The 14,844-nt window shown below is 47.7% G+C and overlaps 1 protein-coding gene across 2 annotated transcripts in view; it reads left to right on the forward strand.

Annotated features, from left to right (window-relative positions):
* Positions 1–14,844, forward strand: part of LAMB1 (laminin subunit beta 1) — a 728,031-nt gene that overhangs the window by 377,766 nt on the left and 335,421 nt on the right. For both annotated transcript variants that reach the window (XM_069229822.1, XM_069229821.1), the window contains 2 exons: positions 7,113–7,317; positions 7,632–7,775. In XM_069229822.1, the coding sequence (XP_069085923.1) occupies positions 7,113–7,317; positions 7,632–7,775 (349 nt within the window). The remainder of the gene's footprint in view (positions 1–7,112; positions 7,318–7,631; positions 7,776–14,844) is intronic.

Consider the following 14,844-nt stretch of genomic DNA (forward strand, 5'->3'; position numbering starts at 1 on the left):
TAACACCCAGCAGAGGCCACTGACAGCTGTCAGTGCCCAGAACCACACCTTTAGCTCTTCACCTAAAAGGGAAGGGGCTAAGTTACAGGCCTCTTTGGGTTCAGGTTGCCTGTCTGCTGTATTAGAGTGGGGGGTTACCACATCTTGTAGTAAACACCCTTCTTCCACTCTTTCTTCTGTTAGCTGAGGAGCCACCCACTCAGGTTTAACAGTTGCCTGACTAGCCAGGACTTCTTGTGGGTCAGGTTGGACTTTATCAGGGCCATTTTTGGAGTTCTCCCCTACTGGAGCAGAATCTCCTTGGCTTGCTGTAACCTTGGCTAAAGGTTGTCCACCCTTCCTACTCTGTTTTCTTTTCTTCTTCTTCTGGGGCCTGCTTGCATTTACTGCAGAGGCAGGACTTCCAGAATCCTTGGGAGAGGACTGGCACTGGACCAGTTCCTCTCTTGGGCTCTGACTAACCTCTGGGTAGTCATTTCCAAGGAGACAATCAAGGGGGAGGTCTGTACTGACTACTACCCTTCTCCAGCTAAGAGTGCCACCCACTTCTATGGGTACTAAAGCCACAGGCCTCTTAGTGACCCGGTCTAGGCTAACTCTTACCCTGGCAGTCTCACCTGGGATGTACTGGTTTGAGAGCACCAGCCTGTCATGCACAATAGTGTGACTGGCACAAGTGTCTCTCAGGGCAGTGGTGGGGATTCCATTCACCAGTAGGTGGTGGAAGTGTCTACTTCCCTCTGGAATCTCCAACTCACCTGTTGGGCCCTGTTTCCAGTTGAAGGCTATGAAGACCTCCTCATCTGAGGAGTCATCTCCCATGGCTACACTGGTTACCCCTGGAATCTTGTTCTGGGGTTTGTTTTTGGGACAAGAAGTGTCCTTGGTGTGGTGCCCAGACTGTTTACAGTTGTGGCACCATGCCTTAGTGGCATCCCAGTTCTTACCCTGGTACCCACCTTTGTTTTGGGTTGTGTCTTGGGGCCCACCCACCTGTTCTGGTTTTTGGGGGCCTACAGAGGACTCTTTTTCTTTGTTTCTAGTGTCACCCACTTTCTCCTGGGGAGTTTTTGTAACCCCTTTCTTTTGGTCACCCCCAGTGGAAGTTTTGGTTACCCTAGTCTTGACCCAGTGGTCTGCCTTCTTTCCCAATTCTTGGGGAGAAATTGGACCTAGGTCTACCAGATACTGATGCAACTTTTCATTGAAGCAGTTACTTAAAATGTGTTCTTTCACAAACAAATTATAAAGCCCAACATAGTCACACACTTCATTTCCAGTTAACCAACCATCTAGTGTTTTTACTGAGTAGTCTACAAAATCAACCCAGGTCTGGCTCGAGGATTTTTGAGCCCCCCTGAATCTAATTCTATACTCCTCAGTGGAGAATCCAAAGCCCTCAATCAGGGTACCCTTCATGAGGTCATAAGATTCTGCATCTTTTCCAGAGAGTGTGAGGAGTCTATCCCTACACTTTCCAGTGAACATTTCCCAAAGGAGAGCACCCCAGTGAGATCTGTTTACTTTTCTGGTTACACAAGCCCTCTCAAAAGCTGTGAACCATTTGGTGATGTCATCACCATCTTCATATTTTGTTACAATCCCTTTGGGGATTTTTAGGATGTCAGGAGAATCTCTGACCCTATTTAAGTTGCTGCCACCATCGATGGGACCTAGGCCCATCTCTTTTCTTTCCCTTTCTATGGCTAGGAGCTGCTTTTCCAAAGCCAATCTTTTGACCATCCTGGCTAACAGGGGGTCATCTTCACTGGAGTTATCCTCAGTGATTTCAGAGGTGTTGGTCTCTCCTGTGAGGGAACCAGCATCTCTGACTATTATTTTTGGAGTCAGGGTTTGAGGGACCCTGTTCTCCCTAGATAGGACTGGTAGGGGGGAATTTTCCTCCAAGTCACTATCCTCTTCCTCTGAGTTGCCACCCTCAGAGGGGTTGGCCTTTTCAAACTCTGCCAAAAGCTCCTGGAGCTGTATTTTGGTAGGTTTGGGGCCCATTGTTATTTTCTTTATTTTACAGAGTGACCTTAGCTCCCTCATCTTAAGATGGAGGTAAGGTGTGGTGTCGAGTTCCACCACAGTCACATCTGTGCTAGACATTTTGTTTCTAAAAGTTGGAATACTTTTTAAGAATCTACAACTGTTTCTAGAATCTAATTTCAAACTTTTAACAAACTTTTAAACTCTAAAAGACAATGCTAAACAGGGACTTAACACACAAGGCCCTAGCAGGACTTTTAAGAATTTAGAAAAATTTCAAATTGCAAAAATCAATTTCTAATGACAATTTTGGAATTTGTCGTGTGATCAGGTATTGGCTGAGTAGTCCAGCAAATGCAAAGTCTTGTACCCCACCGCTGATCCACCAATGTAGGAAGTTGGCTCTGTATGTGCTATTTCAAAGTAAGGAATAGCATGCACAGAGTCCAAGGGTTCCCCTTAGAGGTAAAATAGTGGTAAAAATAGATAATACTAATGCTCTATTTTGTGGTAGTGTGGTCGAGCAGTAGGCTTATCCAAGGAGTAGTGTTAAGCATTTGTTGTACATACACATAGACAATAAATGAGGTACACACACTCAGAGACAAATCCAGCCAATAGGTTTTTATATAGAAAAATATCTTTTCTTAGTTTATTTTAAGAACCACAGGTTCAAATTCTACATGTAATAGCTCATTCGAAAGGTATTGCAAGTAAGTACTTTAGGAACTTCAAATCATCAAAATTGCATGTATACTTTTCAAGTTATTGACAAATAGCTGTTTTAAAAGTGGACACTTAGTGCAATTTTCACAGTTCCTAGGGGAGGTAAGTTTGGATTAGTTTTTCCAGGTAAGTAAGACACTTACAGGGTTCAGTTCTTGGTCCAAGGTAGCCCACCGTTGGGGGTTCAGAGCAACCCCAAAGTCACCACACCAGCAGCTCAGGGCCGGTCAGGTGCAGAGTTCAAAGTGGTGCCCAAAACACATAGGCTAGAATGGAGAGAAGGGGGTGCCCCGGTTCCGGTCTGCTTGCAGGTAAGTACCCGCGTCTTCGGAGGGCAGACCAGGGGGGTTTTGTAGGGCACCGGGGGGGACACAAGTCCACACAGAAATTTCACCCTCAGCAGCGCGGGGGCGGCCGGGTGCAGTGTAGGAACAGGCGTCGGGTTCGCAATGTTAGTCTATGAGAGATCTCGGGATCTCTTCAGCGCTGCAGGCAGGCAAGGGGGGGATTCCTCGGGGAAACCTCCACTTGGGCAAGGGAGAGGGACTCCTGGGGGTCACTTCTCCAGTGAAAGTCCGGTCCTTCAGGTCCTGGGGGCTGCGGGTGCAGGGTCTCTCCCAGGTGTCGGGACTTTGGATTCAAGGAGTCGCGGTCAGGGGAAGCCTCGGGATTCCCTCTGCAGGCGGCGCTGTGGGGGCTCAGGGGGGACAGGTTTTGGTACTCACAGTATCAGAGTAGTCCGGGGGTCCCTCCTGAGGTGTTGGATCGCCACCAGTCGAGTCGGGGTCGCCGGGTGCAGTGTTGCAAGTCTCACGCTTCTTGCGGGGAGCTTGCAGGGATCTTTAAAGTTGCTGGAAACAAAGTTGCAGCTTTTCTTGGAGCAGGTCCGCTGTCCTCGGGAGTTTCTTGTCTTTTCGAAGCAGGGGCAGTCCTCAGAGGATGTCGAGGTCGCTGGTCCCTTCGGAAGGCGTCGCTGGAGCAGGATCTTTGGAAGGCAGGAGACAGGCCGGTGAGTTTCTGGAGCCAAGGCAGTTGTCGTCTTCTGGTCTTCCGCTGCAGGGGTTTTCAGCTGGGCAGTCCTTCTTCTTGTTGCAGGAATCTAATTTCCTAGGGTTCAGGGTAGCCCTTAAATACTAAATTTTTTAAGGGCGTGTTTAGGTCTGGGGGGTTAGTAGCCAATGGCTACTAGCCCTGAGGGTGGGTACACCCTCTTTGTGCCTCCTCCCAAGGGGAGGGGGTCACAATCCTAACCCTATTGGGGGAATCCTCCATCTGCAAGATGGAGGATTTCTAAAAGTTAGAGTCACTTCAGCTCAGGACACCTTAGGGGCTGTCCTGACTGGCCAGTGACTCCTCCTTGTTGCTTTCTTTGTTCCCTCCAGCCTTGCCGCCAAAAGTGGGGGCCGTGGCCGGAGGGGGCGGGCAACTCCACTAAGCTGGAGTGCCCTGCTGGGCTGTGACAAAGGGGTGAGCCTTTGAGGCTCACCGCCAGGTGTCACAGCTCCTGCCTGGGGGAGGTGTTAGCATCTCCACCCAGTGCAGGCTTTGTTACTGGCCTCAGAGTGACAAAGGCACTCTCCCCATGGGGCCAGCAACATGTCTCTGGTGTGGCAGGCTGCTGGAACTAGTCAGCCTACACAGACAGTCGGTTAAGTTTCAGGGGGCACCTCTAAGGTGCCCTCTGTGGTGTATTTTACAATAAAATGTACACTGGCATCAGTGTGCATTTATTGTGCTGAGAAGTTTGATACCAAACTTCCCAGTTTTCAGTGTAGCCATTATGGTGCTGTGGAGTTCGTGTTTGACAGACTCCCAGACCATATACTCTTATGGCTACCCTGCACTTACAATGTCTAAGGTTTTGTTTAGACACTGTAGGGGTACCATGCTCATGCACTGGTACCCTCACCTATGGTATAGTGCACCCTGCCTTAGGGCTGTAAGGCCTGCTAGAGGGGTGTCTTACCTATACTGCATAGGCAGTGAGAGGCTGGCATGGCACCCTGAGGGGAGTGCCATGTCGACTTACTCATTTTGTTCTCACTAGCACACACAGGCTTGTAAGCAGTGTGTCTGTGCTGAGTGAGGGGTCTCTAGGGTGGCATAAGACATGCTGCAGCCCTTACAGACCTTCCTTGGCATCAGGGCCCTTGGTACTAGAAGTACCAGTTACAAGGGACTTATCTGAATGCCAGGGTGTGCCAATTGTGGATACAATGGTACATTTTAGGTGAAGGAACACTGGTGCTGGGGCCTGGTTAGCAGGGTCCCAGCACTCTTCTCAGTCAAGTCAGCATCAGTATCAGGCAAAAAGTGGGGGGTAACTGCAACAGGGAGCCATTTCTTTACAGTGCGTGTTCCTCATTTATTGCCTGTGTGTATGTACAACAAGTGCTTAACACTACTCCTTGGATAAGCCTACTGCTCGACCACACTACCACAAAATAGAGCATTAGTATTATTTCTTTTTGCCACTATCTTACCTCTAAGGGGAACCCGTGGACTCTGTGCATGCTATTCCTTACTTTGAAATAGCACATACAGAGCCAGCTTCCTACACCATGTAACTCCTATTTCCAAAGGGAGAGGGTGTTGCCTCCCTCTCCCAAAGAAAATCCTTTGTTCTACCTTTCTGGGCTTGAGCTGCTCAAGCAGTAGGAGGGCAGCAGCACAGGCTGCCCGGGAAAGCCCTGTAAACTGGCAGGAGCTAAGCTGGGGGGTCCTCTAAGAAGCTTTCATAGTGCATATAATCATACAACCAATACTGGCAACAGTATTGGGGTATGATTCCAATAAGTTTAAGGTTCTGAGTTACCATTATGTAGAAGGGCATAGGTCCAGTACATGGCTAAAATGGCTTTCCTGCACTTACGAAGTCCAGTAAAATGGAGATGGAGTTCCTAGGGGCACCTCTGCTCATGCAGGGGTGGCCTCTCACACAGGTACTAGCACCCTGCCCTCTGGGCTAGGAGGAGCTACCATAGGAGTGACTTGAGGTGAAAGGGTGCAAACACCTTTTCATGCAGCCTGCAGACACATTTTACATGGGCTCCCATGGGTGGCATAATGCATGCTGCAACCCATGGAGAACCCTGGTGCCCAAATGCCTGAAGTACCTTGGTACCATATACTATGGATTTATATGGGGGCACCACTGTGCCAATTGTGGGGTGCACAAAGTCAGGAGCAACCAAATTTAATGGGAGAGATCAAAGTCACTGGTGTCACAGTTAGTAGGATCTCAGTGAACACAGTCTAAACACACTGACATCAGGTAAAAAGTGGGGGTAACCATGGCAAAAAGTGGGTACTTTCCTACAGTCACCATACTAAAGTACCTTTATGTTTGTAACACTGTGTGGTTCTTTCATGTATGTTAGTGCTGTTTGACTGTAGTGGTATTGCATAAGCTTTGCATGTCTCCTAGATAAGTCTTGGCTGCTCATCCACAATTACCTCTGGAGAGCCCTTGCTTCCTAGACACTGTCTACACCGAACCAGTAGGGGATACCTGGACCTGGTATAAGGTGATAACATCATAGGTGCTAACTACACACATCAATGGAGTACTAAGGGAATTTTAAGCTACAGTTTGATAAATTAAAGCATCTATTAAAAATGACTTTAAAAATTAAACATTTTGGGAATTGCCATACATAATAATAAAAAAGAGCACAATTTTATCGACAGTTTCAACTCAACATTAATGTAGTCCGCATTACTACTACCTTACTACACACTAAGTAGTAGTCAATTATATCAATGAAACCAAAAAATTGAGACAATAGTTTGTAGCCTGATCACCACTATTTAGAGGTAAATCTTTTAAAAAAAAATTAGATTGCAAAACTTTGGACCATAACTGGGGCAGTTCCACACAATAGAAGGTATTTTCTTGAGCATACTTAGGAAGTGGGTCCATGTGAGATATTTACAGAGCCACCCTCTATTTACTACATATACTTACTAAAAGTTGTTCTTTAGATGTCCAGGCAAAGAAGGAGACACATGTAGAACAACAGATTTGAACACACAAAAGGTGCTAGGAGCAATGCCGCTAACGGTAGCATTCTAACCCATCGTTCTTTTGCGCACCATGCAGTCCCAGTTTGGACAAAGTTTGGACACAGTTGTATGCAAATCAGTCTTGACCCTACTCTAATAAGAACATGCCAGCCCAAACTGCCAGGTTGGTTCTCCCCTAACCGGAGAACATACAGCCCACAACCGGTTCCCCCTGATTCGGGCTGATCAGTCAGGTGATAGTACGTGGATTAAGACAGGAAGGGGGGGCAGGAGGGAGGGCCCTTTCTAGACCAATATTTCTGTTTTATTGATTAAGTTGCTGATAAAAGTGATTTATTTTTCTAAATGTTGTGTTGCCATTTTCACAGATGGTTCTCATGCCCCACTGCAAGTCTCTGGATATCTTCAGTATGGGAGGTTCAAGTGATGATGTGATGACGAACAGCGCCTGGGCTACTTTTCAGAGATATCGATGTCTTGAGAACAGCCGAAGTGTTGTTAAAACGCCCATGACAGATGTCTGCAAAAATATAATCTCGAGTATCTCTTCCCTCATGCACCAGGGTGCACTGGGTAGGTTGAACGAAGGACTTTAAGTCAAACATCCTGCTGATGAGTTTTTAAAATAACTACAAAAAATGCCATTTCCTTTACGTGACAAACAACAATGAACACAAATATTAGACATTTTAAACATAAAAATTTTGTATCTGATATTGCCCAAAGACTACAAAGGAATCTTGTCATGACTACGTGTAAATGTAAACTCATAATTTGTTGTCAATGCTCTCAAACTGCTATTCAATCAAAATGCTTTTTATTTTTATTTTACTTACCTTAATAATGGATTGGTTATAAATGTTCACATACATCGAATTTTTCTTCAGCCTGCGAGTGTGATCTTCAAGGCTCCTTGAGTTCCGTGTGTGATCAGAGTGGAGGACAGTGCCAGTGTCGTCCTAATGTTGTCGGAAGAAAGTGCGATAGATGTGCCACAGGAACATTTGGTTTTGGGCCCAATGGATGTAGACGTATGTACATATTTAATTGTGTTCTGTAATATTTAATTGTATAATTTTCTGTCAAACTCAACTGCACATTTCATCTGAATGTGAAGTGTTCTCAACTATAGGATCACCATGCTTTTTCAAGCATGTTTTTAGTCTATTTGTCATTGCCATCAAAGCTTGGGAGGAAACGTTCAAGAAATTAACTTGAAAAGAAGATAAGATTTTAAAAGAGCTATGACATGTTAATCAGGGTAGTACTTGAGGATTACTTTAATGTATTTTTTGTTCACGCAGTGCGTGAAAAATATGTATTTCCCCTTATCCATAGCCCAGACCTTGCCTCCTTTTTAGCCTTCTCAAGAAACTGCTGTAGGAAGTTGGCTCTGTATGTGCTATTTCAAAGTAAGGAATAGCATGCACAGAGTCCAAGGGTTCCCCTTAGAGGTAAAATAGTGGTAAAAATAGATAATACTAATGCTCTATTTTGTGGTAGTGTGGTCGAGCAGTAGGCTTATCCAAGGAGTAGTGTTAAGCATTTGTTGTACATACACATAGACAATAAATGAGGTACACACACTCAGAGACAAATCCAGCCAATAGGTTTTTATATAGAAAAATATATTTTCTTAGTTTATTTTAAGAACCACAGGTTCAAATTCTACATGTAATATCTCATTCGAAAGGTATTGCAGGTAAGTACTTTAGGAACTTCAAATCATCAAAATTGCATGTATACTTTTCAAGTTATTGACAAATAGCTGTTTTAAAAGTGGACACTTAGTGCAATTTTCACAGTTCCTAGGGGAGGTAAGTATTTGTTAGTTTTACCAGGTAAGTAAGACACTTACAGGGTTCAGTTCTTGGTCCAAGGTAGCCCACCGTTGGGGGTTCAGAGCAACCCCAAAGTCACCACACCAGCAGCTCAGGGCCGGTCAGGTGCAGAGTTCAAAGTGGTGCCCAAAACACATAGGCTAGAATGGAGAGAAGGGGGTGCCCCGGTTCCGGTCTGCTTGCAGGTAAGTACCCGCGTCTTCGGAGGGCAGACCAGGGGGGTTTTGTAGGGCACCGGGGGGGACACAAGTCCACACAGAAATTTCACCCTCAGCGGCGCGGGGGCGGCCGGGTGCAGTGTAGAAACAAGCGTCGGGTTCGCAATGTTAGTCTATGAGAGATCTCGGGATCTCTTCAGCGCTGCAGGCAGGCAAGGGGGGGGTTCCTCGGGGAAACCTCCACTTGGGCAAGGGAGAGGGACTCCTGGGGGTCACTCCTCCAGTGAAAGTCCGGTCCTTCAGGTCCTGGGGGCTGCGGGTGCAGGGTCTCTCCCAGGTGTCGGGACTTAGGTTTCAGAGAGTCGCGGTCAGGGGAAGCCTCGGGATTCCCTCTGCAGGCGGCGCTGTGGGGGCTCAGGGGGGACAGGTTTTGGTACTCACAGTATCAGAGTAGTCCTGGGGTCCCTCCTGAGGTGTCGGATCTCCACCAGCCGAGTCGGGGTCGCCGGGTGCAGTGTTGCAAGTCTCACGCTTCTTGCGGGGAGCTTGCAGGGTTCTTTAAAGCTGCTGGAAACAAAGTTGCAGCTTTTCTTGGAGCAGGTCCGCTGTCCTCGGGAGTTTCTTGTCTTTTCGAAGCAGGGGCAGTCCTCAGAGGATGTCGAGGTCGCTGGTCCCTTTGGAAGGCGTCGCTGGAGCAGGATCTTTGGAAGGCAGGAGACAGGCCGGTGAGTTTCTGGAGCCAAGGCAGTTGTCGTCTTCTGGTCTTCCTCTGCAGGGGTTTTTCAGCTAGGCAGTCCTTCTTCTTGTAGTTGCAGGAATCTAATTTTCTAGGGTTCAGGGTAGCCCTTAAATACTAAATTTAAGGGCGTGTTTAGGTCTGGGGGGTTAGTAGCCAATGGCTACTAGCCCTGAGGGTGGGTACACCCTCTTTGTGCCTCCTCCCAAGGGGAGGGGGTCACAATCCTAACCCTATTGGGGGAATCCTCCATCTGCGAGATGGAGGATTTCTAAAAGTTAGAGTCACCTCAGCTCAGGACACCTTAGGGGCTGTCCTGACTGGCCAGTGACTCCTCCTTGTTTTTCTCATTATCTTCTCCGGCCTGGCCGCCAAAAGTGGGGGCCTGGCCGGAGGGGGCGGGCAACTCCACTAGCTGGAGTGTCCTGCTGGGTTGGCACAAAGGAGGTGAGCCTTTGAGGCTCACCGCCAGGTGTGACAATTCCTGCCTGGGGGAGGTGTTAGCATCTCCACCCAGTGCAGGCTTTGTTACTGGCCTCAGAGTGACAAAGGCACTCTCCCCATGGGGCCAGCAACATGTCTCGGTTTGTGGCAGGCTGCTAGAACTAGTCAGCCTACACAGACAGTCGGTTAAGTTTCAGGGGGCACCTCTAAGGTGCCCTCTGTGGTGTATTTTACAATAAAATGTACACTGGCATCAGTGTGCATTTATTGTGCTGAGAAGTTTGATACCAAACTTCCCAGTTTTCAGTGTAGCCATTATGGTGCTGTGGAGTTCGTGTAAAACAGACTCCCAGACCATATACTCTTATGGCTACCCTGCACTTACAATGTCTAAGGTTTTGCTTAGACACTGTAGGGGCACAGTGCTCATGCACTGGTACCCTCACCTATGGTATAGTGCACCCTGCCTTAGGGCTGTAAGGCCTGCTAGAGGGGTGTCTTACCTATACTGCATAGGCAGTGAGAGGCTGGCATGGCACCCTGAGGGGAGTGCCATGTCGACTTACTCATTTTGTTCTCACCAGCACACACAGGCTTGTAAGCAGTGTGTCTGTGCTGAGTGAGGGGTCTCTAGGGTGGCATAATACATGCTACAGCTCTTAGAGACCTTCCCTGGCATCAGGGCCCTTGGTACCAGAGGTACCAGTTACAAGGGACTTATCTGGATGCCAGGGTGTGCCAATTGTGGAAACAATGGTACATTTTAGGTGAAAGAACACTGGTGCTGGGGCCTGGTTAGCAGGGTCCCAGCACACTTCTCAGTCAAGTCAGCATCAGTATCAGGCAAAAAGTGGGGGGTAACTGCAACAGGGAGCCATTTCTTTACACAAGCCCCCCCCAGCCCACAGGCCAGGAGACTCAGCCAACGCTGGAAGAGTCTTCCTAGTCTGTCAGGCGAGGAAGAGTAGAGGAAATGGCTGGTTTGTTGCAGGGCCTACTCTGCCTTACATCCTCCTGTTCAGGTCATTCCCTCTGGGGAACTGACCCACTTCCACAGTGATAGGACCTAGTCTGAACTGCCTCTTGTCTGTGCTTTTTATGTCTTCACCCATTCTCTCTATTTTGAGGTCAGAGGTATCCACCTCTGCTAATCTTATCTTAGCCAGGGTCACCCCTAGCTTACCCAAAGAGGTTACCCAGAGCTGGAGTAACCCCACCATGACCAACAGGGTCAGGGGGCCTAACTTGTTATTTGGCATGGGGTCAGACCACCAGGCCAAGGATAGTGCAGCCATAAAGGCTAACACCCAGCAGAGGCCACTGACAGCTGTCAGTGCCCAGAACCACACCTTTAGCTCTTCACCTACAAGGGAAGGGGCTAAGTTACAGGCTTCTTTGGGTTCAGGGTGCCTGTCTGCTGTATTAGAGTGGGGGGTCACCACATCTTGTAGTAAACACCCTTCTTCCACTCTTTCTTCTGTTAGCTGAGGAGCCACCCACTCAGGCTTAACAGTTGCCTGACTAGCCAGGACTTCTTGTGGGTCAGGTTGGACTTTATCAGAGCCATTTTTGGAGTTCTCCCCTACTGGAGCAGAATCTCCTTGGCTTGCTGGAACCTTGGCTAAAGGTTGTCCACCTTTCCTACTCTGTTTCCTTTTCTTTTTCTTCTGGGGCCTACTTGCATTTACTGCAGAGGCAGGACTTCCAGAATCCTTGGGAGAGGACTGGCACTGGACCAGTTCCTCTCTTGGGCTCTGACTAACCTCTGGGTAGTCATTTCCAAGGAGACAATCAAGGGGGAGGTCTGTACTGACTACTACCCTTCTCCAGCTAAGAGTGCCACCCACTTCTATGGGTACTAAAGCCACAGGCCTCTTAGTGACCCTGTCTAGGCTAACTCTTACCCTGGCAGTCTCACCTGGGATGTACTGGTTTGAGAGCACCAGCCTGTCATGCACAATAGTGTGACTGGCACAAGTGTCTCTCAGGGCAGTGGTTGGGATTCCATTCACCAGTAGGTGGTGGAAGTGTCTACTTCCCTCTGGAATCTCCAACTCACCTGTTGGGCCCTGTTTCCAGTTGAAGGCTATGAAGACCTCCTCATCTGAGGAGTCATCTCCCATGGCTACACTGGTTACCCCTGGAATTTTGTTCTGGGGTTTGTTTTTGGGACAAGAAGTGTCCTTGGTGTGGTGCCCAGACTGTTTACAGTTGTGGCACCATGCCTTAGTGGCATCCCAGTTCTTACCCTGGTACCCACCTTTGTTTTGGGTTGTGTCTTGGGGCCCACCCACCTGTTCTGGTTTTTGGGGGCCTACAGAGGACTCTTTTTCTTTGTTTCTAGTGTCACCCACTTTCTCCTGGGGAGTTTTTGTAACCCCTTTCTTTTGGTCACCCCCAGTGGAAGTTTTGGTTACCCTAGTCTTGACCCAGTGGTCTGCCTTCTTTCCCAATTCTTGGGGAGAAATTGGACCTAGGTCTACCAGATACTGATGCAACTTTTCATTGAAGCAGTTACTTAAAATGTGTTCTTTCATAAACAAATTATAAAGCCCAACATAGTCACACACTTCATTTCCAGTTAACCAACCATCTAGTGTTTTTACTGAGTAGTCTACAAAGTCAACCCAGGTCTGGCTCGAGGATTTTTGAGCCCCCCTGAATCTAATTCTATACTCCTCAGTGGAGAATCCAAAGCCCTCAATCAGGGTACCCTTCATGAGGTCATAAGATTCTGCATCTTTTCCAGAGAGTGTGAGGAGTCTATCCCTACACTTTCCAGTGAACATTTCCCAAAGGAGAGCACCCCAGTGAGATCTGTTTACTTTTCTGGTTACACAAGCCCTCTCAAAAGCTGTGAACCATTTGGTGATGTCATCACCATCTTCATATTTTGTTACAATCCCTTTGGGGATTTTTAGGATGTCAGGAGAATCTCTGACCCTATTTAAGTTGCTGCCACCATCGATGGGACCTAGGCCCATCTCTTTTCTTTCCCTTTCTATGGCTAGGAGCTGCTTTTCCAAAGCCAATCTTTTGACCATCCTGGCTAACAGGGGGTCATCTTCACTGGAGTTATCCTCAGTGATTTCAGAGGTGTTGGTCTCTCCTGTGAGGGAACCAGCATCTCTGACTATTATTTTTGGAGTCAGGGTTTGAGGGACCCTGTTCTCCCTAGATAGGACTGGTAGGGGGGAATTTTCCTCCAAGTCACTATCCTCTTCCTCTGAGTTGTCACCCTCAGAGGGGTTGGCCTTTTCAAACTCTGCCAAAAGCTCCTGGAGCTGTATTTTGGTAGGTTTGGGGCCCATTGTTATTTTCTTTATTTTACAGAGTGACCTTAGCTCCCTCATCTTAAGATGGAGGTAAGGTGTGGTGTCAAGTTCCACCACAGTCACATCTGTGCTAGACATTTTGCTTCTAAAAGTTGGAATACTTTTTAAGAATCTACAACTGGTTCTAGAATCTAATTCAAACTTTTACAAACTTTTAAACTCTAAAAGAAATGCTAAACAGGATCTAACACAAGGCCCTAGCAGGTCTTTTAAGAATTTAGAAAACTTTTCAAATTGCAAAAATCAATTTCTAATGACAATTTTGGAATTTGTCGTGTGATCAGGTATTGGCTGAGTAGTCCAGCAAATGCAAAGTCTTGTACCCCACCGCTGATCCACCAATGTAGGAAGTTGGCTCTGTATGTGCTATTTCAAAGTAAGGAATAGCATGCACAGAGTCCAAGGGTTCCCCTTAGAGGTAAAATAGTGGTAAAAATAGATAATACTAATGCTCTATTTTGTGGTAGTGTGGTCGAGCAGTAGGCTTATCCAAGGAGTAGTGTTAAGCATTTGTTGTACATACACATAGACAATAAATGAGGTACACACACTCAGAGACAAATCCAGCCAATAGGTTTTTATATAGAAAAATATCTTTTCTTAGTTTATTTTAAGAACCACAGGTTCAAATTCTACATGTAATATCTCATTCGAAAGGTATTGCAGGTAAGTACTTTAGGAACTTCAAATCATCAAAATTGCATGTATACTTTTCAAGTTATTCACAAATAGCTGTTTTAAAAGTGGACACTTAGTGCAATTTTCACAGTTCCTAGGGGAGGTAAGTATTTGTTAGTTTTACCAGGTAAGTAAGACACTTACAGGGTTCAGTTCTTGGTCCAAGGTAGCCCACCGTTGGGGGTTCAGAGCAACCCCAAAGTCACCACACCAGCAGCTCAGGGCCGGTCAGGTGCAGAGTTCAAAGTGGTGCCCAAAACACATAGGCTAGAATGGAGAGAAGGGGGTGCCCCGGTTCCGGTCTGCTTGCAGGTAAGTACCCGCGTCTTCGGAGGGCAGACCAGGGGGGTTTTGTAGGGCACCGGGGGGGACACAAGTCCACACAGAAATTTCACCCTCAGCGGCGCGGGGGCGGCCGGGTGCAGTGTAGAAACAAGCGTCGGGTTCGCAATGTTAGTCTATGAGAGATCTCGGGATCTCTTCAGCGCTGCAGGCAGGCAAGGGGGGGGTTCCTCGGGGAAACCTCCACTTGGGCAAGGGAGAGGGACTCCTGGGGGTCACTCCTCCAGTGAAAGTCCGGTCCTTCAGGTCCTGGGGGCTGCGGGTGCAGGGTCTCTCCCAGGTGTCGGGACTTAGGTTTCAGAGAGTCGCGGTCAGGGGAAGCCTCGGGATTCCCTCTGCAGGCGGCGCTGTGGGGGCTCAGGGGGGACAGGTTTTGGTACTCACAGTATCAGAGTAGTCCTGGGGTCCCTCCTGAGGTGCCGGATCTCCACCAGCCGAGTCGGGGTCGCCGGGTGCAGTGTTGCAAGTCTCACGCTTCTTGCGGGGAGCTTGCAGGGTTCTTTAAAGCTGCTGGAAACAAAGTTGCAGCTTTTCTTGGAGCAGGTCCGCTGTCCTCGGGAGTTTCT

Source organism: Pleurodeles waltl, chromosome 4_1 (assembly GCF_031143425.1).
Source record: "Pleurodeles waltl isolate 20211129_DDA chromosome 4_1, aPleWal1.hap1.20221129, whole genome shotgun sequence".
Taxonomy (NCBI): Eukaryota; Metazoa; Chordata; class Amphibia; order Caudata; family Salamandridae; genus Pleurodeles; species Pleurodeles waltl.